Raw genomic sequence first — 26,499 nt, forward strand, 5'->3', positions numbered from 1 at the left:
GCCCCCGTCGCGAGCTCCAAACACCCGCGTGGAACGAGGTCGCTGTCGCACCGATAGGAGCGCACGCTTCATGATCGCGATGGGGCTGCAACACCCGACGGGCAAATGGCAGAGACATCACCCGGAGAAACACAGCGGGAAAAAGAAAGAATGCAACCGACGTTTCTGAAATCTATAAAATGACGAGAACGTAGCACGAGTTACCGCGTAATGCGGCGACACCAACACTGCCGAAAGGTTACGGCGAATTCTCATTCTTACGAGAATTTGTAAGGCGTGCCGCTACACAGCTCGGGAGGACGAGCGCTCGCAGTGCGGTCGATGCACGTAGCATCGACCGCCGACCGCTTGTATCGAACACCTGATTCCAGCATCATCTGCGCGGACAGCAAAAGCGCGAGAGTGATTGTGGAAAGAGGCGCTATTTTCTGCAGCCCTTTAGGGGAGCCCGGCTCAGCGCCTCACAGTATACTTGGATTTCTTCCTTCCCCTTCAACTCGCAGGCAAGTTAACAGACGCTTAACTAAGTGGCCTGAAGACGACGCCTTTGCGGCTGCCACAGCTGTCACAGCACAGCGGAACGTAGACACCACACCTTTAATGGCAAGGAGCTTGGAGAAATGGTCATACTACGCACTTAATAATGGCGCCCATGAAGTCACGTGTTCATCCCCACTCGCCGTTAAGGCTCATGTGTGCGTTCTTGATATGTACAGTATGCTGTTAACAGGAGTTACCGCTGACACCTCCGAAATACTTGCAAAAAAGAAAAAGAAAAAAGAGGCCATTCCGAGATTGGTCAAACAGCCGCTGGCTGAACTGCTTCTCCTGCGACAACAGCTTTTAGGTTATAACAATAACCAGTGAGAGGCACGCACCATCATCATCATGAACAACATCAACAAAAAGGGCTCCCGACAGAACTGAAGTAGAAATAAAGAGGGTGACACTTGAACGGAAGATCATTTCGCTCAATCAATGCCGCTCCAAGAAGCCCCACTCCCTGACCGGCAAGTTTACTGGAATAGTCTTCTCCCGGAGTGTGCGTATACGGTGCGAAGCGCCGCCCCACCCACCCCAACCGCTTCCGTCCTCTCGCCTTTCGTCCGTGCACCTTTAAACAACTACGCCGAGATGGCGGGAGCAGAAATACTAAAGTTTTCTTGCGTGAGCCCGTCAGTGCCAGACGCTTTTCTTCCAAGAAGAAAGATGCTGAAGTAAGGCAGGCCAAATTGTTGTCACAAGCACAAGCGCGCACACACAAAAAGGAGTGCCGCAAGATGCACACGAAGTCAGAGAGAATCTCTCCAATTCACACAGACGGCGAGACAATGGCGTCACAATGGAGCGAGCACGCAAGAAGAGTGCCCCCGGCGGCGGCGGCGGTTATAGCCTCCTCCGTCTATACATGGCCAGCAGAGCGCTACCTTGTGAGAGCGAAGAGGTCGCGAGCATCTCAGACACCCAGCGCCTTTCTGGGCACGTCGACTCCGTAATTCGGCACCGAAAGTGCCATGTCATGCCGTCAACCGCAGCTTCATAACAATATTCATAACACAGCCGTAAAGTTAGCAAAAGTCACAATACGCAAATAAACAAAGGGAAAAAGTGTTTCGTGGCTGCAGTCCCGCAGACGAACGTCCAATAGTAAAGCAAATAGTAAAAGTAGGTGTCTACACGAGCGCGAAGCTGCATAAATGACCAATTCTGAGCGTCTTTGGGTTATTGAGGACTGACTAATGCCCTGCTGACTGCACCGTAACTGCCTATCATAAAGGCTGTCACGCGGCTGAGTGAAAAGGCCAGACCCAACAACGGAGTTGATAGAATCGAAAGCGTGCATGGGCAAAAATGCGACACGCGGGGTCTCTATCTATAGAGAAGGCAGAAAGCCACACGATCGTAACATTTATGCCGACAGAGAAGACCACTCGAAAGGTTAGTTCACTGGCTGGCCGCGTTGCTTGAACATTTGTTCAAATTTGCTTTTCCAGGACAGTGAAGGCGCCACAATGTGCGCACCTTCTTTTTGTTCTTCCAAGGTCGAAATCAACACGTCAGTATAACGACGACAACTGCAGTATGCCTCTCCGAGGAGAAAGACCGATACCGACGTACAGAAGAAAGGTCGCGTATATCGAGCATTTCGACCGCCGTTGATGCGCGCAGAAGATGCACGGCCCATCACATGACTCCTCACAGATGTGAACTGCATGCTGCGAAAACTTTATCAACACATGCTCTCAAGGCGCAGATGAGAATTAAGCGTATTTCGCTTGACCTATTCGCGAGCGCCTGTGTAAGGAATTAAATTTGCAGAAAGGGGATTTCAGAGGACGCGCCGTAACCGTGCCCTCCATATCGATCCTTTCGGAGGCAGCCGAACGCAGTCGCGGCCATGGACCCCGACTGCAGCAGAGAGCAGTGAAAAACGGTCATCGGGGAAGCAGACAAGTGGGAAACAAAAGACACCTACGATGGACAGTTACAAAAACGCAACTTAAAATGATAACGATAGAGTTTGGCTTGGCCTTTTCCGAGACCGATAAAGTCGCAAACAAATTAAGACACCTTCAGGCACTTCAGAAAACTTGATGTGTCGAGCAGTACATGTGTCCATCGCTGGCTCGCGAGACTCGAACGGTGCGCCGTCTTTGCCCTACGTATTTCCCTGTGCGCTTTCTTTTTTTTTTTTTTTTTTTTTTTTTTTTGCACGCCAGAACACGTTGCGCAGACGTTTTTCGAGCACTTTTTGCAACCGTTGGTACTTGAACATTCGCTCCTACATGAATCAGAGAAACTTTTGCAGTACTAATTAGCACATGTCACGCAGGTTGCACCTATCGCTTCCAACAAGTATGCACCTACATTCTCTCTAAACGCGACCGTGGGACCACTTTGCGCTCGCTTTCCGTGATATGCCCGCCATTAATCAGACGCGAGGAAAACGACTCGGCGAAACTCCCTCGCTATCGGCGAATTTCGGCCAATCTCTTCTACCGCGCAAACCGTCTCGCCCCATTTCCCCCTTCCTCTGACGTAGCAATTAGGGCGCGGGCAGCACTTAATCACAACGGAGAAAATGACACCGCCGCGGGAGCGCGCGCGGTCGTCGGAGAAAGCGACCATCCGAAAGCTGACTTTTTGTTTTTATCCCACTATGCAATACGACTGACCCCCCCCCCCCCCCCCCCCCAACTTGCACATTTCACAGATTGACTGCCGGGGTTTATATGACCCAACGCAACACAAACGCTATATCGGGGGGTTGTGGGTTAATATTGTTAATTACGCGTGCGCATTGTTTAACTCTTTGCCAGTGCACCAAACTGCGCGCTTACCACATCCCACGTTTCGTTAACATAGTCGCTGATTCGGCGAGATGTCTAATCAGACTGCACGCGCGACGCGAATATATAGTATATAGCACAATCCTGAATCTATACGTTGTGCACAAGCTATATCGTTCTGGAATGTGCGATGACGCAGAGCGTACCGACTTGGGGCGGAGGATATATGATTCAACGCTATGTGATGCTTTGCTCTTAGGCACAAATTCGCCACGGTAAGACGTTGGATTACCAATGCTTTCTGGTATAGTGTATCTGCTTTATATATACTGTCCCCGCGACAACACTGACCCCTTGGGGTTCTTTAACGTGCACACAAAGCTCGTTACACGAGCGTTTCCGCGTTCTGCCCACTTCGAAAATGCGACATGGGAATCGAACTTGCGACCTCATGCTCAGCAGCAGCCTCTGAGATATATCCCACAGACCTGCCAGGAGAAGAATAAAACATTTATTAAATGAAATAAAAAGACACGAGAGCTTCTGCTTTTGATCCTTGCTTCCGTGTGGCGCCAATGAGGGCAATTCAGAGCCGCGATTTTGTAACGATGTCTTCCCCTCGATTATATGCCACTCTTATCATCCACCGTTCACGGCCGGCTGATCGCTTTGATAACGCGGGTGGGGCGTCGCTCTGACCACTGACAAAGTGGGAAAAGGAATATAAGGAATCGCTACAAAATCGCGGCCCAGGAGTCGTATACGGATACCGCCGCCCACCCCGCCCGCGCCACACCAGCTGCTGCTGACAATACCGCAGGACTGCTACAACATTGTTCACGTATATAACCTTTCTATAATTAAACTGTGAGGGTTAACGTCCCGTAACTGTACAGCCGGCTATGAGGGACGCACTTCTTGCTCTCCTCATTATCACACATACCTATTTGCTTCCCCTAAATTCTCTTTCGTTTTCAAAATACGCTTTCGGTTTTGTCCAACCCCACATTCTTTTATTTTAATTGGCTTCCAGCCTGCTATACCTTGGATTTACGAGCGTTCCCTCTCCTTTACTTTTATTATTATTCTTAAACGTGAGGGAAATCGAAATCGCGCCGTAGTGGAGGGCTCCGGTTTCCGCTACCTGGGTTTCTTTAACGTGCACCTTAATGCAAAAGCGTATTTGTATTCCGCCACGGTGTAAGTGCGGCCGCCGCGGCCGAGAATCGAATTCGCGACCTGGCGCTCAGCAGATAGCCACCGCGATGGGTATCCTTTCTTTCCCCTATACTATAAGGCTCGTGCTCCAGCGTTCCCAGCGGGATCACCAGGCGCACCCCCATGATGGGCATACCAGATTGTATAGAGTGCCCGAATCGGGCTGACGTCACACAACTGCGACGCGATCGATTATACGTCGAAGTACGAAAAGCTGAAATAAGACCACCATTATTGCATCAGCTATACGGACACACAACTCATATCGCCGTTCCTATTCCCTAATAATTAAGCGCATAGTCGTAAGAAAGTGTCGCTTCTTTGTATAAGTTCACACATACCCGAGTGCGTGCACGGACGGGCACAGGCATAGTTCTTGCAAATCCATTGCGTTTCCCGACAAAACGACCAGGACAGAAGAGTTGAGATTACGCACACCGACACGCTCGCAGGGATCACGATATCTGGGCACTGACACGCAAGGCCGTCGAGCAGTTTATCGCTGCACGCTACAACAAGGCTGCGCTTTATGCACGGCCGGCAGCCTCGTGCGTGCGCCGCCGTTCGCAGGGTTGCGTCTTCGCGGCATTGCGCGCGGTGCAGGGACGCGAAGGCTGGCTCGTAACCTTCGCTCGAAACGGGGGCACACCGTTCGCGCGATATGTGGCATTTTCGTATACCAGATGCTTCCGCGAAGGATGACAAACATTTGTGAAAGCGGTACATTGAGGCAAAGCAACTATTTCTTCGACAACGTATTATTTGCGTCGGTCGACATTTGACTTAGTGATACTCAGTAATAAAACGTAATTGTTCACCCAGAAGTCACCACAAACTTTACATTAATTCATTACATATGTATATAGGAAGATGCTCAGAAATTGAAGACAGCCAGTGCTGCACGCACGTTCGTTTGCTAGAGAAAAATCGTATATATAAAATTTGTTAATAATCACGCAATCGCTTTTCGCGCGGTACTGTGTTCACCATTGCTATGAGGATGGGTAATCTCATATTAAAAAAAGAAAATCTGAGACAGCCGTCGCAGAAACAGCTCTTCACCGGTGACAAAAGTGTCCTGCTCTCGTCAGGCTGGTCCGAACGCGGGTCCTACACTAATACCTTTACGGCGCTGCAGGTTTCTCAGATAAATTATTAAATAATTATTAAATAAGTAAATAAGTAAACTCATGTAATCCTCAACAATCGGACTATTGCAAACGCCGAGCCTAATGTTGAAAAGAAAGCGAGACAAGCTGAACGAAAAAAAGGCATGCTAATCTCGGGTTATGATGGCATTCTTTTTCCCCCTCTCATGAAATTTCCTCCGCCTCGCGTTTCTCCGAAAAACTTAAGCTGGACGAAAAGGCGAGTATTCGAAATGTGCCCGGGGAGCCCCTGCCCAGCCCGAGTGCCACAATCTCCACGGGAATGAGTTCGCCGGCTTATTACTGTCAAACGACCAACTGCCGCGAGCCCGGAGTGCCCGGGGGGGGGGGGGGGGGGGCAACCTGACGACGACATCCAGTGGCAGGGATTTCGACGTCAGTCAAACGCCTCCGGTGCTGGCGCGAGGCATTCTTCTCGCGCGCGGAAGGGTTGGCATCCACTTCCGCTTCGCATAATCACGCGCCGTCGACGGGAGGCACCTTGCGAACCTCGAGCACAGTCCGCGCGTCAGCCCGGATGACGCGTGCGCGATACGCGGCGCTCACTGAATCATCAGCGACCGACAGGCAGCAAGGCGTGCGCGCGCACGCAGTCAGCACTAATAAAGCCCCCGTCGCAAGATTGGCGGGTGAATAAGTGGCCCAGATGACGAACCTGCACCTCCGACGCCGTAGCGTTACGAAATGGCCGCCGCCATCGAGACAAGAGTGAGCGCAACGGCAGAACAATGAAATTTCACCTTCGCAAGCGTGCTGTCGGACGAGTACCGTGCTCAAGGTCGCCGCGCAAGGGAGACGCACTCCTGGCGACACAATGGTCCGAATCGCGCGATAGGTGAAATATGGCGTCGCCATACAGCAGTCGCCAGGCGTCTCCTATTAATATAACGCCGCAACGCCGCGTTAGCCGCATGTTTGGGACGACGATCACTGCGACACCGACACCATGGTGCCCTCCTCCTGAGCAATTTTTATTCAATGATAAATGTATACCGTTATTCGCGTCATTCGCTGAAATTAGCAATCACCTTTGAATCACTTAGAGGGCGATTCTAGAGCTTCCATTAATCGACGAAATTGAGCCACCTTTTATGTTCCTCCAATGAGAGCGCTCCTCTGCGTGGCGCACAAACTACCAACCGCGTTCGCCGCCCCCCCCCCCCCCCCCCCCCCCCCCCCCACGGCCGAGGCACGAGTTCGATCCGCAGTGGTTCTCTTCGCCACATGGTGAGAGCGAAGCTGAAGAGGCGACCACACGATAACGTCGATGGCGCAACAAAAATAATAAAATAAAAAATTATATCCTGGGGTTTTAAGGGCCAAAATTACGCTCTGATAGTGAGACACGCCGTCGTGGGTTGACCCTGGACTAATTTTGACCACGTGGGCTCTTTAACGTGTAACCAGTGCACGGTACACGAGTGTTTTTACATTCCGCCCCCATCTGAATGCGGCCGCCCGGCGGCCTCGAAGAGTACACAAGAAGCGCAATGCCATAGCCACTGGGCGCCAGCTAACGGAAAGGACGAAATTGACACAGTGAACCTAGTTTCCAACTGAAATCGTCCGCCATGCATATAAGTGATAGCTGACCCGTCTATAAAAGAGACGATGGCATGGCGACTCGCACGCTGCGGTCCCGTGATCGGAACTACGCGGGCAACTTCATATAGGGCTAAGAAAAACAATTTTGCTACAGCACTCGAAAACGAAACACGCTTTTCATTACCTCAGAGCATTTCCCTGAAGTTCCAGATAATTTAATCTTAATCAGCTAATATGCTTTATAACTCGTGGGAAGCACGCACTAACAACAGGATGCGGTACACCACCTTTTTTGTGTGCTTCGAGATGACTCATCTCCATGGCGCAGATTGGATTCCCGGAATGCACTCGCGCTCGTCCTTTGAGAGCGCGAGCGAGTCATCGGAGATGGTGCGCGGCCCAACAATGCAGAAAAACAGAAATTATGGGCGTGCATGCGAAGAGCACTTCGGGTATTCTACACTTGAGAGGGGTGTAAACAGTGTTACGGCGCAAAGGAGAGCCTGGCACCGGGATATCGCAGGTGTGAGTGGGGATCGACGCATTGACAACGTAAAAGAAGAAAAATGGCACACAATCTTCAAGAACTGAGCCACAGTGTACAAAATACGCATAATTAACAATAGCGCAGTAAACAGGGACGGAGAAAGACGCAATATCGACAGGAACATAGCCCTGTCGTTATTTCTGTGCCCTTTTCCGTCCCTGTTTACTGGGCTATTGTTAATTACGAACCAGTACGAACTATAGCCCACTTCACCATTCATTAAAACTCGGCTGACAAAAAAGGGAAAAAAAAAATGCCAGGAAACGAAAATAAGGCTGCTCCGGTAAATGACACGCGGCCATCAGGAGTCAGTTTCTCTCATTAAAAGTATCTTCAGTTTACCGCCGACACATATATATGCATTTCGACCTTTTCCGCTTGTTTGACACGAATCGTCACACACCGTCATGTGTGGCGAAGGGCAATCTACTCGTGTCGAAGCCCGCAGTCAAGCCTTTCTCGACCATCTCGTTAGAATTTACTATCGCGGGGCTTGACATTTCGGGCGTACGGATCTCTTCGAGGAGAAAGAACATGCTGCCCTATCTCGCAGTTCATACGCGGAATACGAAACACGTGTACCGAATACGGCACGACGAAACCACGCACGTCCTAACGGCTGAACTAGAAAAGAGAGAGCACAAATGCGGATAACAAGGCCGGTCACCGCAGTGCATCTCTCGCAAACTCGCCGCGCGCTTGACCCGCACGTACCTACGCGCTTACGTAACGCCGGCGCTCCGCACGAAAAGCAAAACAGGGGGAGTGGGGCGGGGTGGGCAAAGTTGCGCACTTGCGGGACTCAACCGGAGCGTAGCTTCCGTGCGACTTTGAGAGCAGCGCGTGACTGGAAGGCCGCCAGCGTGACGCGGCGTGGCTGAGTTGCGCGGTCGAGGCCCACACACCTCACGCGCCCTGCGCGTGCCGTGCTCCCGGGAGGAGCCCTCGCAGGGGTTGCGCAGCTGAAGGCGCAACTGGAATGAGTCCGGGGTTGCGCGCACTGGAATGAGCAGCCACGAAAGGCCAGAGCCGCACGGTTACGGAATTACGGAATGTAGCTCGAATCACGGATTACGGAATACACTCCAGAGACACGTGAGAAGTTGCTCCGCGTCTCGGCAACTGAGCTAGAAGACGCTTCCCTTCCAGTTCCGTATTGAACCGATTCTTTTCACTGCAGCTGGCCTTCTACGGCCGCCGGGCTGCCGCTGGATTCAGCCAATGGAAGCAGGGAATGCTACAACTGAATCAAATGAAGGTGCCTGGTGGTGTCGCACATGAAGCACGTTAATTACTCGGTGCAGTTTGTTCGTAGTCCCAAATATTGCATTTATTTATCGTGTTAACGTATACATTGGTCATCCTTGTTCGGATTAACAATATCACTGCGTACGTGCTCTGACGCGAGAGGAAGCCGTAATATGGCGAAAACTCCAAACAAACACGTATCCACATTTGAGTCTTTACAACGCCATACACCCTGCGCTGTATTCTTATAAATGTCCACACTGCGATCAATGTGCAACGCTTTACCACATGGTATGGGCTTGCGCAAACACACCACAGCTCACACCCATAACACAACCCAACACATGGCAATGGGAGGCAGCGCTGTCTAGCTCCGACTCGACGGACCAGCTCAACCTGGTCAACCGAGCGAGAAGGGCAGCTAAGGCCGCTGGACTCCTGGGCTGAGGGGACCACCCACTGCAGAGCGGAGGAGCTACCTACGCTCGCGTGCTCTTTTGATTAAAGTTTATTCTCTCTCTCTCTAATCAATGTAGTATAACCACCAGTCACCACAATACTCTGTAATACACAGGGTGTCCCAACTATCATGCACCAAGATATAAACAAATACAAATGCCACGTGGCTGGACAGAGCCAAAGTAATGTTGTTTGCCGTCGCTTGGAGATACTCAGATTTTTTTTTTTTTGGCATTTCGCCTAATTACATAATTAGTTTTCATTGATCAACTTCTCAAACATTATAATTAGATGAAAAGTGTCAATGTGAAAATTGTAGAGCAACGTGAGAAACTCCCGATACAGCTTTCTGTTGCTCAATACGTGCTACATAAAAGTGTTTTCCGAGCGCGAAAGAAGCCCGCGAACACACGAAAATTGCCGCGCAACTGGCCGCTCTAGGCGCTTTCCGTGTATTCGCGGGCTTCTTTCAGGCTCGGAAAAACACTTATGCAGCACGTATTGAGCAACAGAAAGCTGTATCGGGAGTTTCTCACGTTACTCGACAATTTTCTCATTGACACTTTTCATCTAATTATAATATATACATCAATTATAATAATTATGAACTTCTGTTGTCAACTAAAGTTGACACTACGCACACGAGCTTCTCGGAAGCAATAAACTTCTACAAAGGAACCAAAAATTTTCCACTGTAGTGTACACACACCATGCAACGAAGAATTAAGCTAGCTTTTTGCCCTGGTATCCATTTCCATACCATACTTTGGAATTATTAATTTGAACTTATGCGGATATTTCTCTGTACTGCCCAGTTTCGACCTTAATTCGAAAAAAAAAAAAAGAAAACGTGGAGTGGGGGAGGGGGCTCATACCGTAGTGTTTGACGAGTATAGTGGTTCGGCCTTGTTGGTTAGAAAACATGTTGGAGGCGCGAAAGACGACGAAGCAAGTGGACGCAAGCGCTGCGTGTCCACTTGCTTCGTCTGTGTCCTCTCTATACTGCGTTTGAACGTTTTCTTTTAAGTGCGTAGTAGCAGACGTGCACGCACTTGAACTGATGCTCTAAGACGCACCGCGAAAGAGGTTCAACTAAAAAAGAAGGGGAAAAAAATGAGAACGGTAATCGAATTCGGCTGTCAGCGCTCTCGGCACGCGGCGACTCCATCGGATGTCGCTTACAAAATATGTCTTCCTCCCGCGAATACAGAATGGCAGCCCAGTTGCTCGAAGCTGATGCGCGCGACTACTCGCTATCTCGCGACACCGGACGGCGATGCGCAAGCCAGCACCTGTGGCCCACCACCGCTGCTTCCCGTCACACATCGTCTCGGCTTCCCGACGACAGCGCTATCGCGTGCACCCACACTGAGCGAACTGGGCGGAGCGGTGAACGAACCTCGCGGCCTCCTCCTCCGTGGACACGCTGCCGATTGACGAGGAAAGCCCAACAAAGGCGCCAGATAAAAGGCGCAAACAGTTTCGCACGCTTCGTCAAACAATACAGTTTTCCCGCAAATAACGCCGTGCTAGTGCAGGAAATGATGTGGGATTTCGAGGTATATATAATTCAGAGGACGCGCTAAGATCACATATGTGCGAAGTTCGCCCACAGTCCGCATGCCATGGTATGTGAAGGCGAGATGACCGCAAGAAGCCGCGCCTCGATCAGCATTGCAACTCCTCTCAGACGCCTGTGGAAATCGACAGCAAATCCTGCAAAGGTTTTGCACAAGACACCTATTGCCAACGTGTATATATATATATATATATAAGCGGCGAGGACCAGTAAAGCTAGAACTGCTCTTTTCAATGGTGATGCCTGCAAACACACGCAGATGCCGCGCGTAGCTACGGGGCCGCTAAAGGGAAACAAAGTACGGTACCGTAAATTATAATTTACGGCGGGGTTTTACGTCTCAAAGTTACATAGTGGGCTACGCGGTAACATCATAGTTGAGCAGAACGTCTTGCGGGCCTAGTTGGTTCATTAGACTGATACTTATGGCGCGAGACGGGAAACAGACAACACAATGAGAAGCGTTCTTCGTGTTCCTTTTCTTTTTGTTGTCTGTTTCCCGTCTCGCGCAATGAGTATCAGTCCCCAGTAACATCTTAGGCGTGTACTTAGATTTAGGTGCACGTTAAAGAACCCCCATATATAGGTGGTCCAAATTTCCAGAGTCCCCCACTACGGCGTGCCTCATAATCAGATCGTGGTCTTGGCACGTAAAACCCCATAATAAAATTAATTAAATTAACATCTTAAGCGGCGAGATTTTGTTTTTCCACGCGCGATGTCATTACATCATCGTAAAACAAGCCTCGACGTGAACGCTCTTAGTAATTCGACAAGTGGTGGCCAAGTTACCAATAATATTCTAAAAAGAACTCTGAGAGAGCGCTGGGCCGGTATTTTGTAGCGATGCCTTTAATGTAATAATGCTTTTTCGCGCTTATCGCGCTTTGTCAGCATGGTCGGAGCGACGGTGCGCTCGCATTATCAACAGGATCAGCCGGCCGTGAGCGGTGGATGATGACTAGAGTAGAATAAGTCATAATGCCTTGCTACAAAATCGCGGCCCTGCATTGTTCCGAACGAAACATTTTCTAGCTTGTACAATTCCAATTGTCTATACATCGAACAGCGGAAATATATTCCCTTGAAAACATCATGTATATAGGGATGGTCCCGATTGTCCGCGACAATTTCTCTCACGCTGAGGCTTACATCAGAAACACTGCGTGGCGGGTCGTATTATAATGTACGTGAGGCCTGGCTAAATAATTTGTGCATCGATGAGTCTCAAATCCGAACTGGATGCGATAACTATCCGCAACACCAGAGAAGTTGATTCACACCCTTCTTTCCGTCTCGATGCTCACGAAGCACACGGGTATAGGGGAGGGGGGTCATCTGCATGCTTTGCGCCACTAAAAGCACGACCGCCTGCAGTGTGCACAACACTGCATGCCCACACAGATGATCATCGCATTCCTTCAGAGCGCCGCCCCCGCAGCACCTCGTGAGCGCACACTGCCGCCACTAAAGATTTCGCGGTTTGCCGGTTAATAGTCCATTAACTTAGAAGCAGTGGTCGGTCACGATCGCGGGAAACCGACATAGACGGGAGGAGGTATCAGCTAAACGTTCAAATGACTTATTTCAATCTATCGAGCCGGCTATTAATTATACTAGTTCGATAATTCCATATATCCGACCTCGACTGCTGATTCAGCAGCTTATCATTACCCGCTGACACAAGCGACCTTTTTTTTCTGCAAACAAAACTTGCTACAGTTGAAAATGACGATCTGCGTCAGCACAGTGACAATGTCACCGCGCCGACTTGACATTTAAGGCATAGTTATGTTCATGAATAAGGCACGGCAAGGTAAATGGCAGCACCAATGGAACCAAACTAGCGATCTCGAGAAACGAAAAAGAAGGAAAATGTAGACGAGGCTGTATTGAATACAAATCTCACTTAGGCGAATATTTGGAAAAAGACAACTAATTACCGGAGAAATACATTGTCGTTCCAGTTACTAAATAACAAAACGTTGTTTTATGGATTGAAGTACAAAAGTAACTGGAACGCCAGTGCATTTCTCCGCAAAGTTCGGGAATTAATATCTCGAAACTGGTGTCATCCTGAGAATTCGTTCCAAGTGGAACCGCCCTGCGAACTCCACGGCTAAAATTTGTGAATTGCAATATGGGCCATAAGGTAATTAGTGTGGTCAGAGCGACGGTCCGCTCACGTTATCAACGGGATCAGCCGGCCGTGAGCGGTGGATGATAAGACTAGCATAGAATAAAGCATAACGCATCGCTACAAAATACCGGCCTAGAATTGTGCTATCTGCCATATTTAAAAATTTGTGCAAGTGTTCGCTGAAACTTCCAGTATACCTTGGGGGATTGCTGATTACCAATGCATTGAAAGAGAGGCTGAAAATGCGCCAGTGCAAGCTATTTCTATAATTAACACATATGATTATCAATGATACATTGTGAACCATTAGGGGCCAGTAAACAATGCATTATTCGGGCCTGCTCATAAGTAAAAAATAGCAAAGCTGTTTTTTGTGTTTTCAAAGATGGTTACACGGCCCCAAGGAACTCGCAATTTCGACAAATAGACCAAGGTACGTACCATCATCCTTTTTACATGAAGCGAAAGTGCGAAAGCACGCAAGACAATCCTCACTGCAGGAGCAGGGGACATGTAATAAATAAACGCATTACTGGCCTCGGCTGTTTTGTTTTATTTAACAGTGTGCAGGCGACAGTGCCCGTTTGAAAAAAAAAAAAAAGCGGGGGGGGGGGGGGGGGGGGGGGGTCTGCCGCTCATCCTATACAACACTGCAAGAACGCAACAAAACAGACGGCGGCAATGTCTATTCATTGTGCCAAAAAGACCACCACTGAAAAGGAACCTTTACACGATAACTCAAGGGCCAGCGGCCTGTTGGTGAAGCCCGAAGTAGAGTTTCTCACTGCGTTTCGAATTCACTATGAACCTCGACCCAACCTGCGTATGGTGCAAGAAATATCTCCTGATAGTCAGCGCTTGTCCGCGTATCTTTTCTGTGTCGTTTCGCGCTGTCAATAGTTTTCAGAAATCGAAGAAAAAACGTCTGTCATATCCTGGGATCTTGCCTCCAGTGCGTCTGTTCGATTTGTAGTCGTAGCCCCAGACCGCCCGGACTGCACAGGGGTGCATGACACGCTACGTACGCCAACGCTCATTGGCTGAAAGCAGCGGCTATTGGGCACTCCTGGACTGCCCGGGACGACAAATCGAGATCCAGTGCCTGCACGCTTCCCATGTCCCGATCTGATGGCCTGTGATGTGCTAGCAATCGCGATGAGCTTCATCCGGAGCGGCACCCACAGTGGGACGCTGTGGAAGTGACGAAGAGGCGACTGGAATTTTGGTGGCGCTCCCGCGAGTTGCAGGATGGTGAAGGGGACATGAAGCTAACCGTTGATCCAGTTTCCCTTGCGAGATCTTTAATTTTTTTTAGGTGCCAGATCAGTTTTCTCGTCGATAATCCGCCACAAAAGGCAACATGCATCATCATCTTAAAGCTTCTGAAGCGTTTGAGACTTCAATGTGAAATCGTACAAGCGGACATCTCCAGAAATTTGCCAAAGCGATCCCCACGCAGGTCGCCACGATTGTCCCGCACCAAAATGACCGCACTACTCGAATGATGTTGTTCTATCTGCGGGAACAACCAAACCGCGAAAAAGCGCCAGGACAATTGCAGGTATTTAAGTCTTCAGTGAAGTCAGCAGGAGGATTAACGTGCGAATACTTATGCCTTCTCATTAGCGCAGGTTTGAAGTACCCTAGTATTTAAAGGACAAGTAATGTGACTTGTGTCCGCGACAGGTAACGACAGCACAAGACATTTCGATCCAGCCTAACCATACCCCGCCGCCCACGACTTCTTCGTTATCGCTCAACCATGTAACGCACCTTTGGTGGTGATTCAGTAGGCAAGTCACAAAAATGTCACAAAAATAAAAAAGAACTGCGCGGCACGCGACAGCCAGCCGTGCCAGACGAGAGCGATGCGTCAAAAGCGCACACAGCCGGTCGTCAGGGGGCAGCGGCCACCGTCCGGATGAGTCACGTTCACCTGGAAGACCAGGGGCGCTACCCCGCGCGGCACGGTCGAACGCGCACGCATGGTTATCACGCACGCGCGCGTTTCCCGTCGCAGGCCGCGTTGGCCCAGAGAGGAGAGCCGAGCGAACGAGCCGCGACACGGAGCATCATGATGCGCGCTCTGCAACGGAACGGAGAACAAGGGAAGTCCTCCCGGAGCATCACTCCGTCGTGCCGCGCATGACAGACGCCGTGAATAATAGAGTTGCCATCGGCTTTCCCTTTTTACTCCGTTCCGTGCGAGCACAATAAATCTCGCGACACACAAGGCACCGCGACGAAAAGATCGACAGATTTTCCAGCTACCGCACACCACATGTCATCGCTGGCGGCTGGCTGCGCATACTGGCAACGTTAGTAAGTGGAGGACGCACATAACATGCACCTTAAGTTTTGCCAAATAATGCACGCTGGTAGAATGCGAACACATCAGCGGGTTTCTTCGTATTGCTGAGCCAGTCAAGTTTGCGCAAGAATCGCATTGCGCAGAAGGAATGTGAAGCCGTACTAGAACCGTATGTGTGGATGTTATATCTGTTCTTCATTTGATTTAGATAATATCAAGACACGGCTACGAAATCACCAACTAGTAATACATTTAACGGCAAAATGCAAATGTTATAACGTAGGTAACGCGTATATATGTATACATACGTTGCAAGGCTTTTCAGCTACATAAAGTAAGGGTACTTGCGTAATATAAAATTAGATTTTGCAAAATACCGCACTCAAGCTATGATGTCACGAAGGAGGTTCCCGGCGGAAAAGTATCTTTCCTTTCATTCACTTCACGATGGAAAGCGAGATGAGAGCTTCAGTTTTCGCTTTCTAACATGCACACGTTATACTTGACACGGTATCATAACGCAACATTCAATAGCGTCATGATCATACAAGTTGTAGTTTCGCAGCAGCTGAAGTGGGCAATAATAACAAAACAATACTAAAAACGAATACAAAAAGCAGCTGCTTCCAAGCGACCAATGGACAAGGCATCATTTGACAATTAAGATAGTCAGCAGCTGAGAAGAGGGACCGCTTGATATTGGAGTTACATGGTAAAACCTCGTTACTTAAGGATCAGAAGCGAAACAAAGTTTTGCTTTTCCCCAGCGAAGCTCTTCTATACCACTACTGTTACAGCACAAGAAAGTGCAACAATGACAAGTGCTTAGACGTTTCAAATGCCCGAACAACATTCCTGTCGATTGGGGCTCGCAGCGATGCTCTCAACGGTGCGCGGAGAAGAGTGATGAAAAAGTACAGTGGCTCACCTGCCGTTTTCTCAGCCAGCACAGCACATACGGCAAAGTCCAACAGCGTCAAAAGCACGACGAAGTTATTGTTCCAGGATGACTTCAACCGTACCCACATCGTGCCTCGCAACAGTCGAGACACCTCACCACCTCACGAAGACATCACCGACATCCCTGCCATTATTAGGAAAACACTCGCGAGTCGCGTCGCCAACGGCGCCACCAGGCGTGTTCGTGCATCTTGACATCACAGCCGCTTTAGACATCACTTCCTGTACAACAGGGTGGCCAGATGATTACCACCAAAAATACCCGTCTGCCAGCGCAACGCTAGCCAGCGGCGCGCCTCGCACGTTAGCGGCTTCTACAAAGCCGCGGATGGCTTGGAGCCTTTGAAGCTTGTGGAGCTTGTGGCGCCGCGTTGTGGAAACTGCCGAAGTCTTGCTGAAATCTCGACTTGCCTTGCGAAAACGAGAACTTTTCAATTACGTTTCGATCACTGTTTTTTCCCGCAAAATAATGTTGCTGGATGCATTTTTTTTTGTAGGTGCGCACATTTGTGCGTATGCTTGTTACGTCTTTGGAACAGCCTTTTCCTGTATCGGCTCAAGTGAATGTGCCGAAGTAACCCACAAGTCGCTCAAACAAATATTTATAAAACCAAACATTGCAAGAGATCGGTATGGCATACGACATTGCAACAGTTGCAATTCATCACGCTGGTGCATGCGCACAACCGCACAACGCAACAAGAAACAAAGGGAGAAACAAAATAAGAAACGTTGGCGCGCCTTTCACGTCCTCTGCTGAGCAGTGGGAAAACTAAATTTTCGCACACTGCGTTATCTATACAAGTTTTGTCTCCCAACGCATTATTTTTGACGTACAAAAAACAATAACAAATTAATTATCTCTTCTCGGTGGACGCGCACCCTATCGCAGCGATTACGCTGCGTACATGCCACTTTTAGAATAAAGGAAAGATAAGCGTAACGTGAGTAGGGAGGAATAGATTTCTCCGGAGAGTACAAATATCGATTGCCTTCTCTGGGGTGTATTATGTGCGTTCGGAAACTCAGTTCGCCATTCATGAACTCACGTGTCGCCGCATAACTGTACACTGTTCATATGTCGACGCACAGCCAGTACACGCACTGCATTTTGCGTTGTACCCAGCAGTCGCGCGTCGTCCTATGCTTGTGTGTGTTCTGCTATGGCGGCGTCACAATTCGCAGATGACTTAGTCCGGGATTATTTGCGCTATCGTGGTTTTTTTGCATCACTTAAAGCATTTGACTCCGAAGTTAAGGCCGACAAAGACAAAGGGTTCCGAGTAAGTAACTGTTCTGCATGCTTCGTATAGCGGTCTGTGTTATTTACACAGGGGGACGTCGTCGTGAATTAGCCGTGTGGTCACGTTGATCATTCGTGGTGCACCCCCAGAAGCGTTATTGAAAACTTAAGAGGTTGCGCTAAATAGCGGGGACATATGGGGGCGTTTTCATGTGTCATGTTCGTGTAGTGGTTGCCACGCTGACGCGCATGCGCGGTTAGCTAATCCGGTTTGTTGCGAGCTGGCTGCAAGCTCGGCCAGGCTCGCGTAGTTCGTCAGCGAAGACAATATGGCTCCCCGCTGTCTTATGCCAAATTTGCTGTCGTTGGTTTCGAGGCACAGGCTGCGTTTTTGCGCGCCTTTGGTGAGAAATCAGTCATGGACGTCAATTTACACGACGGATCCGATAGACCCAAAAGAGGATAAGTTCAAGAAAATCCTCATCGCAAACCGAGGCGAGATAGCCTGCCGAGTTATCCGCACTTGTAAGCTGATGGGCATTAAGACGGTGGCCGTACACAGCGACGTAGATTCACGCAACTTGCACGTGAAGCTCGCCGACGAAGCGTACTGCATTGGGCCTGCACCGACCAGTCAGAGCTACCTGCGTGTTGACGCCATACTTGACGCTGTCAAGAGGTCCGGAGCCGATGCAGTTCATCCTGGGTATGGTTTTCTGTCCGAAAACATGGACTTTGCCGCACAGCTCACTGAGGTCGGCGTCACATTCATTGGCCCAAATTCCAATGCCATCCACATGATGGGCGACAAGATTGAAAGCAAGCGCATAGCAAATGCCGCTAAAGTGAATTGTATCCCTGGATTTGACGGCGTAGTGAAGACGCCGGAGGAGTGCGTGAAAATAGCGCAAAGTATTGGCTATCCAGTCATGATTAAGGCATCGGCTGGCGGTGGGGGCAAAGGTATGCGTATCGCCTGGAATGACAAGGAAGCTATGGACGGATTTCGCTTCTCGTCTGAAGAAGCGAAGTCAAGCTTTGGGGATGACAGACTGCTGGTGGAAAAGTTCATTGACAAGCCGCGCCACATTGAGGTGCAGTTGATGTGTGACAAGCACGGGAACGCTGTGTACCTGAATGAACGAGAATGTTCCATCCAACGAAGGAACCAAAAGGTCATCGAAGAGTGTCCAAGTACGTTTTTGGACCCCGAGACACGCAAGGCCATGGGTGAGCAAGCGGTGTCACTGGCGCTGGCTGTGGGATATGATTCTGCAGGTACGGTCGAGTTTCTGGTAGATTCAAAGAAGAACTTCTATTTTCTTGAAATGAACACTCGTCTTCAGGTGGAGCACCCTATTACGGAGTGTGTGACAGGTGTGGACATTGTGCATCAGATGATCAGAGTTGCCAAGGGCCATCCACTTCGCATTTCTCAAAAGGACATTCCTCTCCGAGGCTGGTCATTCGAGTGCCGAGTTTATGCAGAAGATCCCTTCAAGAATTTTGGTCTGCCGTCAATAGGGCGACTCTACCAGTATATTGAGCCGGACCACATTCCTAATGTGCGCTGTGACAGTGGCATTGTTGAAGGCAGTGAAATAAGCATTTACTATGATCCGATGATCTGTAAATTGGTCACATATGGGGACAACAGAGAGGCTGCAAGGCTCACAATGCTGAAGGCATTGGATGCTTATGTGATCCGTGGTGTCACTCATAATATAAGTTTGCTGAGGGCAGTTCTTTCAGAGCCCCATTTTATCAAAGGTGATATTGACACTGGGTTCCTGCCACGGATATATCCTGATGGCTTTAAGGGCAAGGAATTGTCTGAAAAAGAGCACACTCACTTTTCTTGCTTGGCTGCAGCTATATTTTTACAGGATGAACTACATGCTCGTGAGTTTGTAAATGGACATAAGGTGGCAACTGAAGAGACATTTGGTTGCTGGCATGTAGAAGTAATTGTAGATGGCAAAAAAACCTCTGTGACTCTCAGTCATGAAGGCAACAGCACTTATTCTGTTCAGGTTAAGGATAGCAAGTTCACTGTCAGTTTGCCTGCTAACCTTTCCCTGCCTCTTGTCAAAGCTGTAGTTTGTGGTGATGAGTACACCCTGCAGCTTCTCCAGCGTGACTACTCGGGTAATTTCAAGATTTCCTTTGAGGGCACATCACTAAGTGCAAAAGTGCTTCTGCAAGAGGCAGCCAATTTCTTGAGCATGATGCCTGAGAAGCCAAAGGCAGATACAAGCAAGATTGTGGAGGCACCAATGCCTGGTGTGGTCAAGCACGTGACGGTCAAAGTGGGTGATATGGTGGCTGAACAACAAGAAGTGTGTGTGATTGAAGCAATGAAGATGCAAAATAGCTTGGTGTCTGCTGCCATGGGCAAAATCAAAGGTGTGTTTGTCAAGCCAGGCCAGACTGTTGATGAGGGCCAGCTGCTTGTTGAGCTGGAGTGATGTGCACTACGAAGTTTCTCTGCTGAGGTCTACATTTTTGTAATAAATATACAGAAGACAAAAAAAAAAAAAAAAGCCCCAGTTTGTTGTTTCTCCTTGATTTTTATGATTGGTGTTAATCTTATGTTCCAAGGTATTGAGTATGCATAAGAAGTTTTGACTCTGCTCCTTCATAGAAGGTGGGCATATACCAGGAAATTGTGTAGAACAGGTTTCATTTCTTATGGCATGGTACCATCATTTTAATTAGCCAGTGTGTATACACAGAACTGCAACCTTGTGTGTGTGGTTGTAGTTGCACTGAGGTTATGATGTTTTGCATGTTGCAACAGGATAAGTGGCCTGCCAGAGCTGTTGCATTGGTAACTGTAGTCATGAAAAGTGTAGCACGTATGTGCTTGTTGAATGGATGTGGCACATTTTATAAGCACAAGTACATGCTTTTAGCTGCTGCTACTGCGTGCATATTAAAAAATATATTGCATGTGACTTAATTTGGTACCAGCTGTATGACAGCTTGTTTTATGTGCATGTGCCGACTATAACTACACCAATCATTGTATTGTGTAGCATTACAGCTCGAATGCTGTACTGCTGCATGATGTGCTGTGGTATATTGTGCATTTTCTGTCATTTATGTGAATTTGCATTGCTTTTAAGCATCAAAGGTCATGTGATTCTGTTGCCATTCATGTTGATATGGTATCTATTTTATTGTATATTTGCAAGCATTGCCCGCCTTGTCTTTGGGTAGGGATCCACACAGGTAGTGCTGTGGCAATGAGCTTAAAAGCTATCATGAGGGGTGTAACATATGCCAGAAAAGCAACCTTGCGTCCAATTTGAATTTCTGTTTTTATTGGCAATGTAGTTAAATTGAACCGTGACAATTATCAACCGTCATGGTCAGCAATAGATTTTTATGAGGGGTGATGGATTTTTAGTACTAAGCTGAAATTTAGTTGTACCTCGCAGCCTAATTTTTACTTTGGTCACTGGCTACAGAAGCATGGTGTAAGCCTTTACCAATTTGTCATTAACACTTTATTGTACAGTCTGTAGCTGCATAAGTTGGTACATTTCATGTAATGACAAATTAGATTGCTTTTCCTTTATTTCTCTGTTTCTGCAGAAAGCCTTGTGCATAAATTTCTTTGTAGAAAGGTGTCCTTTTTTTTTTTTTTTTTTTTTTTTTTTTTTTTTTTTTTTTTTTTTTTTTACGGTCTCAAGGTACTCAAGGTTTTACTATGCTCAATCCAAAAATGACTGAAGCTACTTGTATAAACTTGTTTTAGCACCATTAAAGTTGATCAACTGTAAAACCAGTAGACTTCGTAGCGTCGTCTTAAACCTGTTGTACTCTTCCTCAATATTCTTCAAACCATTCCTTGTGTGTCCCAGATATGCTTAGCACTGGCACATGCAGTGTGTGTTTGTTCTTTGCAGCCTGATCGCGTAGTGGAACACTTGAGCGCCTGCGTAGAATCCATGGACTTGGTAGGTCTGCGAGACACCTGGAGCCACTTAGACAGCCACATTTTTCGACGACTTGAGCAGTCTTTTATTCCCACTGTGCGGAAGTTGGAGATGGCCCTTCTCCGCATGTATGTTGTTGCATGTGTCACCAACAGCCGGCAAGACAAGCTTACGGAGTTCTTCGATAAAATGGCTCCTGAATTACATTTCCAGGCTGAATGGAAAGAGTGGTTTGGTGTGTAGCCTCTTTTTGCATACTATACAATATTCAACAATGTATTCTTGAGATGAGCTGTTGTGTTAAGGTGGGATTCCAAGAACTTAGACACTTCATTTCAACAAAGATGGATGCTTGCTTGGGCTTTGAACTACTTGGGTTATATTGTCTGAAAATACTGATCTGCTTCCCTCCACCGAGTTAATAATTGCAAGCTTGCTCTTTTTAATTCTTATGTCTAAAATTATTTTGCAGTATGTGCACAATTCTGGCCTCGGCAAACTTATACTAGTAAGAGTGTCACAGCTGTGCGTCAAGTGAGAATTGCATTTGTGGCCTCTGAGGGCTGGAGAATAAGCTGTAAAAACTGGTCTGTCATCTGCTTCTCATTTACAGTTGTCACAATGAGCCTTGCATTCCTTTTTTTTTTTTTTTTTTCGCAGTAGGAAATTTTGAACTTGGCTTGTATTTCTGCTTTATTACTGTAAGTACTTGATGCAGACTGTAATTCAAAGGTGCTTTCTAATTCAGTGTTGCAGTTAGCAAAGCTTGTCTCCTTGTTCATTCCTACATAAGAAGAAAGATTGAAATCGAGCATTTGCTCTGTTAAATGCCTTTGCTTTGCTTGGTTATGTACCAAACTGGGCTTGATGGTTGGTTGAGGCTCCTGTCCTTCCTCGTGCTGAATCTTCAATGAAGGGTAGAGGACTGGGGCATGTTGGAAGTTCATGTTAAAATAAGAACAGTGCAAGAGACGGGGACAAATGAAGAAAGACTCTTCATTTGTCTTTCTTCGTGTGTCTTTCTTCGTTTGTCCCTGTCTCTCGCGCTGTTCTTATTTTAACATGAATCTTCAATACTGCCATTTTTGTCAAGTCGAGACGCCAGTAAAGGGCCGAGCATGTCATGATGCAACATTGTTGCACATTATGTTGGTGTAGAAAGTTTTGCAGATTGCTCTAGCTGCATTTCTGTGGCAACAAGTTCTCTTGAGCTCACTGCTTAATAAGGTTTTCAGTTTAACCTGTGGTATATTCATCAGAAATGCACCTTAGTTAGAATTTAAGGCAAAATTCAGAGAGGCTATAAAGTGCTAAGTTGTGGTAATATTGCAGAGAGCGATGAAGTGGTATGCTATGTAATAATGAAGCCCAATGTGAAGGCACAGAACACTACAGGGCCAGTATTTGCAGCGATGCCTATTCTCGATGCTAATGCCTGTTGGCGCATTTAGTGTTTGCTAATGGACAAGCAATGCTCCGCCCCGGTCGAAGGTGCCAAATCACGAATGCGAAACACGCCGAAAGGGAATTAGAATCAAGAAATGGCATCGCTACAAAATACCGGCCCTGGTGTGTGCTAAGTGATAGGTGTGAATTGTTAGTGTGAGACAATAGGTAGCTATATCTTTCTTGGCAGTTTTCTGGTCTAATGTGCGGAAACATTACTTGGAACGCAATTCAGTGGGAGCACAACTGAAGAGCAACACCCTGTTGTATTACATATAGCAGCCATAGTAATCCTTGCTATTTTCAGATATTTTAGCCATTGCTCTTTTTTTTTTTTTCAGCACTTCCATTTTTGAAGTGTGTGGAAGACAACCCAAATTTTCAAGTCTACTTCACTCGCCAGTGGCAAGAGATGATGATAATCTCCTTAAGAAACTTCCTGAGTGTTGTATATCAAAGCATGGGTTAGTGTGCTGTTAATGGTCTTTGTAATTTGCTTACACAATTTCTTTCTGTTTTTTATGACACCTCTAACAGAAATGTAGAATTATGTGTAAACTTATGTGGAGTAAGTATCTACTTTGTGGCTCCAGCTTCGGATTACAGGAAACAGCCAAATTCCTGAGGCTGCAGGAACTTGAATATTTTATTTTGCCTACTTTAGTATTACTTCATGATACATAATAAAGTAATAATGTGAATAAGTTATAAGTAAATTGGTAATTATTTATAAATGAGTATTACTTTAATATATTTCATTACTTTATTATGCTGATGAAGACAAGACTCCTTGTTGAAACATTGGTTCCAACCTGAGGCTTCCCTTGTTTGCCCACTGTTGATCACTTTATTATACTTGTATAAACTTTGTATTTCATGCTAATTAGTTACGAATATTTGTAAACCTGGGTTTCGCAACACAATTTACCTTTACTTCACAACCCATGGGCTAAGTAAGTAAGGACACAACTTGAATGCTGCGCATGCTGCTGTTTCATTGTGCTAACTGCTTTTGTAAGCATTTTGAAACTTGTTCACCAAAATTGTTCACCAAGATTGTTTTAGTCTACTCTATTGTAGGATATCAAAGACGTTTGAAGTACAATATACATGCAAGAACATTAATATGCACAGTTAAATTAAGACCACATAGTAACTATAATTTTTACACTTCTTCATATGCCATGTCATTAGAATGGATGGGTACCTAGGGCCATATTTTTGATTGATCACTTTGGTGACCCTTCAACATTTATGTGACATGGCGTCTGGCATGAAGCCTCATGGAATCCGCAGGCACTCTGTCTGCTGGCTTAGCCAATTGGCATGCATTGAAAGCGATACCATACCCAAAATTATTGATCAGTCTAGAACACGGCCCCAGATTACGCTCACATGAATAATATTTGCACTTGAAACTTTTTGTATGGGCACATTTATTCTTTTTTTTATGCGTAGCATTGCCAACACTCCTGAGCTATGATGAAGACATGAACAAGATGCAGTTCTTGCAAGAAGAAAATGAATCTCTAAAGCAACAGGTCAGTATTTGTCGAGTGTGTTCTACCAATAAAAGGATTCTGCTCGAGTAGGTTGCTGCATGCTATAAAAGACTTATGTTTAAAGCGACTCTAAAGGACAATATTAAGCCGAGTTAGATCGATAGATCATTGTTTTCTGTGTGCAAATATGAGTTTGTTACATAGAAAATTCCCGCCGGAGGTAGTGATGCGGCTGCTGCTCAATTTGAATCGCCCATGCTAAAACGGACGAGTTGATGTAATCTTCACGTGACTTACCTCTTTGCCACTCTCTGTGAATCGGCCAATGCTGACATCACATGAGAAGTACTCTAGTCCAAAATAGGTGGTGCCACTCAAAATTTTCATTTTCGTCATTTTCTTGCTTACAAAAGCTCTGTTCTCACTACAAATGACAACTTCGTTATTACAGAACCGAAGCTTTCAATCTAGCTCAGCTTAATAGTATTTTCCTTTAGTGTCCCTTCAAGGGGTGACCTGGTTCTCAACCAAACTTTTTATTGCTATTGCTACTAGAGGAATTACATTAAGAGGTAATAGGTAATTTAATGTGCTAGTTGCAAATATGAAGCTATTTTTCGTCTACATAATGAAAGTATTTTATACAATTTTTCGTGTTCCGAATTTTTGAGATGACTGGCAAAAAATAATTTACAGTAAGCAAGCTAGAAGTTATCTGAATATATTTCTGAATGCTTAAGGAGTGCAATAAGCATTGTTTCATGTTTCTACCTCTGTTCTGTCCAAAGTTACAAAAGTTAGAAGTTGTAACCCGACATGAATTCTTTTTTTTATCTTTTTTTTAATTCCTGAAAATTTCCAAACGTTTCATGGTGCAGTAACATGGTATTATAGACTTGTGGCACTGCTCGGAAGCCTAGCTACCAGACAAAAAAAAAAAAAGGGAAAGGTTATTAAAATCGGATAACACCTCTAAAAAAAAAATTTCTGACCCAAAGAGTTGCTTTGGGTCAGAAAAGCTTGTTATTCTCCTGGATGCGGAAAATTTGTCAGGAAAGCAAGTGTTTTTGGCAGGAAAGTGAGCCAGAAAAGGTGCTCTTTCAAATGAGACCAGTATGGCCTGGCTCTGACAGGCGATTTTGGAATGGTGTGCGGCAAAATGGGGTAATTTTCAGCGCTTTCATTGGCGAAACTGAGCATTTTGTAGGGTAAAAAGTGTTTTTTTTTCCTCGACAACACATTGTTTTTAAGCTAGTTCTATTTTTTCTTCAGCAGATGCACCATGATATGTGGAGTAGAAAAATAACAAAAATGAAAAATAATTTTTTGGGATGATATTTTTGTTTCCAAGATAGCTTAAGGACATTGTTCTATCGAAAGCTTTAGGGTGTGGGCTCTTTCTGGAATTGACTTTCCATTATCATTTGCAGGATTATATGATTTCTGCAGCTTTGCATAGTTTAATCATTTCGATCATGCCATGCTTATAGATCTAGAAAGATTATCGAACTAACTTTCTTCAGTGGAATTTCTGATGAACAGAGTATTTGCATTACTTTGCACCCATTCGTAATCTAAAATGCATTAAAAAAATTTGCTGTAACGATTACTTTCCTAAACAACCGTACTGTGACTGCAGACATCATTGAAGTGGTTTCCTACTGACTCCCAACTTTTTGACAGCATGAATGTTTTTTGTTTCTTGAAACACAAGACAGTTGAGATTACTTCTCTCATTGAAGCTCCTGCCTTTGTGTTTGCTTAAGCAGTGAATCCTCATTTCTTTTTTTATGCAATTTATTTAGTAGCTCATCAACATTCCTCATTGTGGCTAGCAAAAACATTTTGCCATGTACCAATACGTATGAGCTAACGTGCTAGACAACAGCGGTTGAGTC

At 46.7% G+C, this 26,499-nt stretch overlaps 3 protein-coding genes across 6 annotated transcripts in view; 2 read left to right on the forward strand and 1 right to left on the reverse strand.

Annotated features, from left to right (window-relative positions):
* Positions 1 to 16,716, reverse strand: part of LOC119456701 (zinc metalloproteinase-disintegrin-like EoMP06) — a 125,030-nt gene extending 108,314 nt beyond the window's left edge. The window contains exon 1 of one of the 2 annotated variants that reach the window (XM_049664866.1): positions 16,435 to 16,716. In XM_049664866.1, coding sequence (XP_049520823.1) covers positions 16,435 to 16,534 — 100 coding nt within the window. In that variant the 5' untranslated portion in view covers positions 16,535 to 16,716. The remainder of the gene's footprint in view (positions 1 to 16,434) is intronic. The other variant, XM_037718528.2, reaches the window with a different exon arrangement.
* Positions 16,717 to 17,240: 524 nt separating this feature from the next.
* Positions 17,241 to 26,499, forward strand: part of LOC119456732 (WD repeat-containing protein 91) — a 50,565-nt gene continuing 41,306 nt past the window's right edge. For 2 of the 3 annotated variants that reach the window (XR_007466203.1, XM_037718558.2), the window contains exons 1-4: positions 17,417 to 17,749; positions 21,624 to 21,888; positions 23,441 to 23,563; positions 24,558 to 24,640. Coding sequence is in view for 2 of the 3 variants with exons in the window: in XM_037718558.2 (XP_037574486.1) it covers positions 17,630 to 17,749; positions 21,624 to 21,888; positions 23,441 to 23,563; positions 24,558 to 24,640 (591 nt within the window). In the remaining variant the exon portion in view is untranslated. The other variant, XM_037718570.2, reaches the window with a different exon arrangement.
* Positions 17,821 to 20,242, forward strand: LOC119456721 (propionyl-CoA carboxylase alpha chain, mitochondrial). The gene has a single exon (XM_037718547.2). It carries the CDS (start codon positions 18,039 to 18,041, stop codon positions 20,175 to 20,177), a length of 2,139 nt encoding a protein of 712 aa, XP_037574475.1. The 5' UTR covers positions 17,821 to 18,038; the 3' UTR covers positions 20,178 to 20,242.

The sequence above is a fragment of the Dermacentor silvarum genome, chromosome 1 (assembly GCF_013339745.2).
Source record: "Dermacentor silvarum isolate Dsil-2018 chromosome 1, BIME_Dsil_1.4, whole genome shotgun sequence".
In the NCBI taxonomy this organism is placed as follows: domain Eukaryota; kingdom Metazoa; phylum Arthropoda; class Arachnida; order Ixodida; family Ixodidae; genus Dermacentor; species Dermacentor silvarum.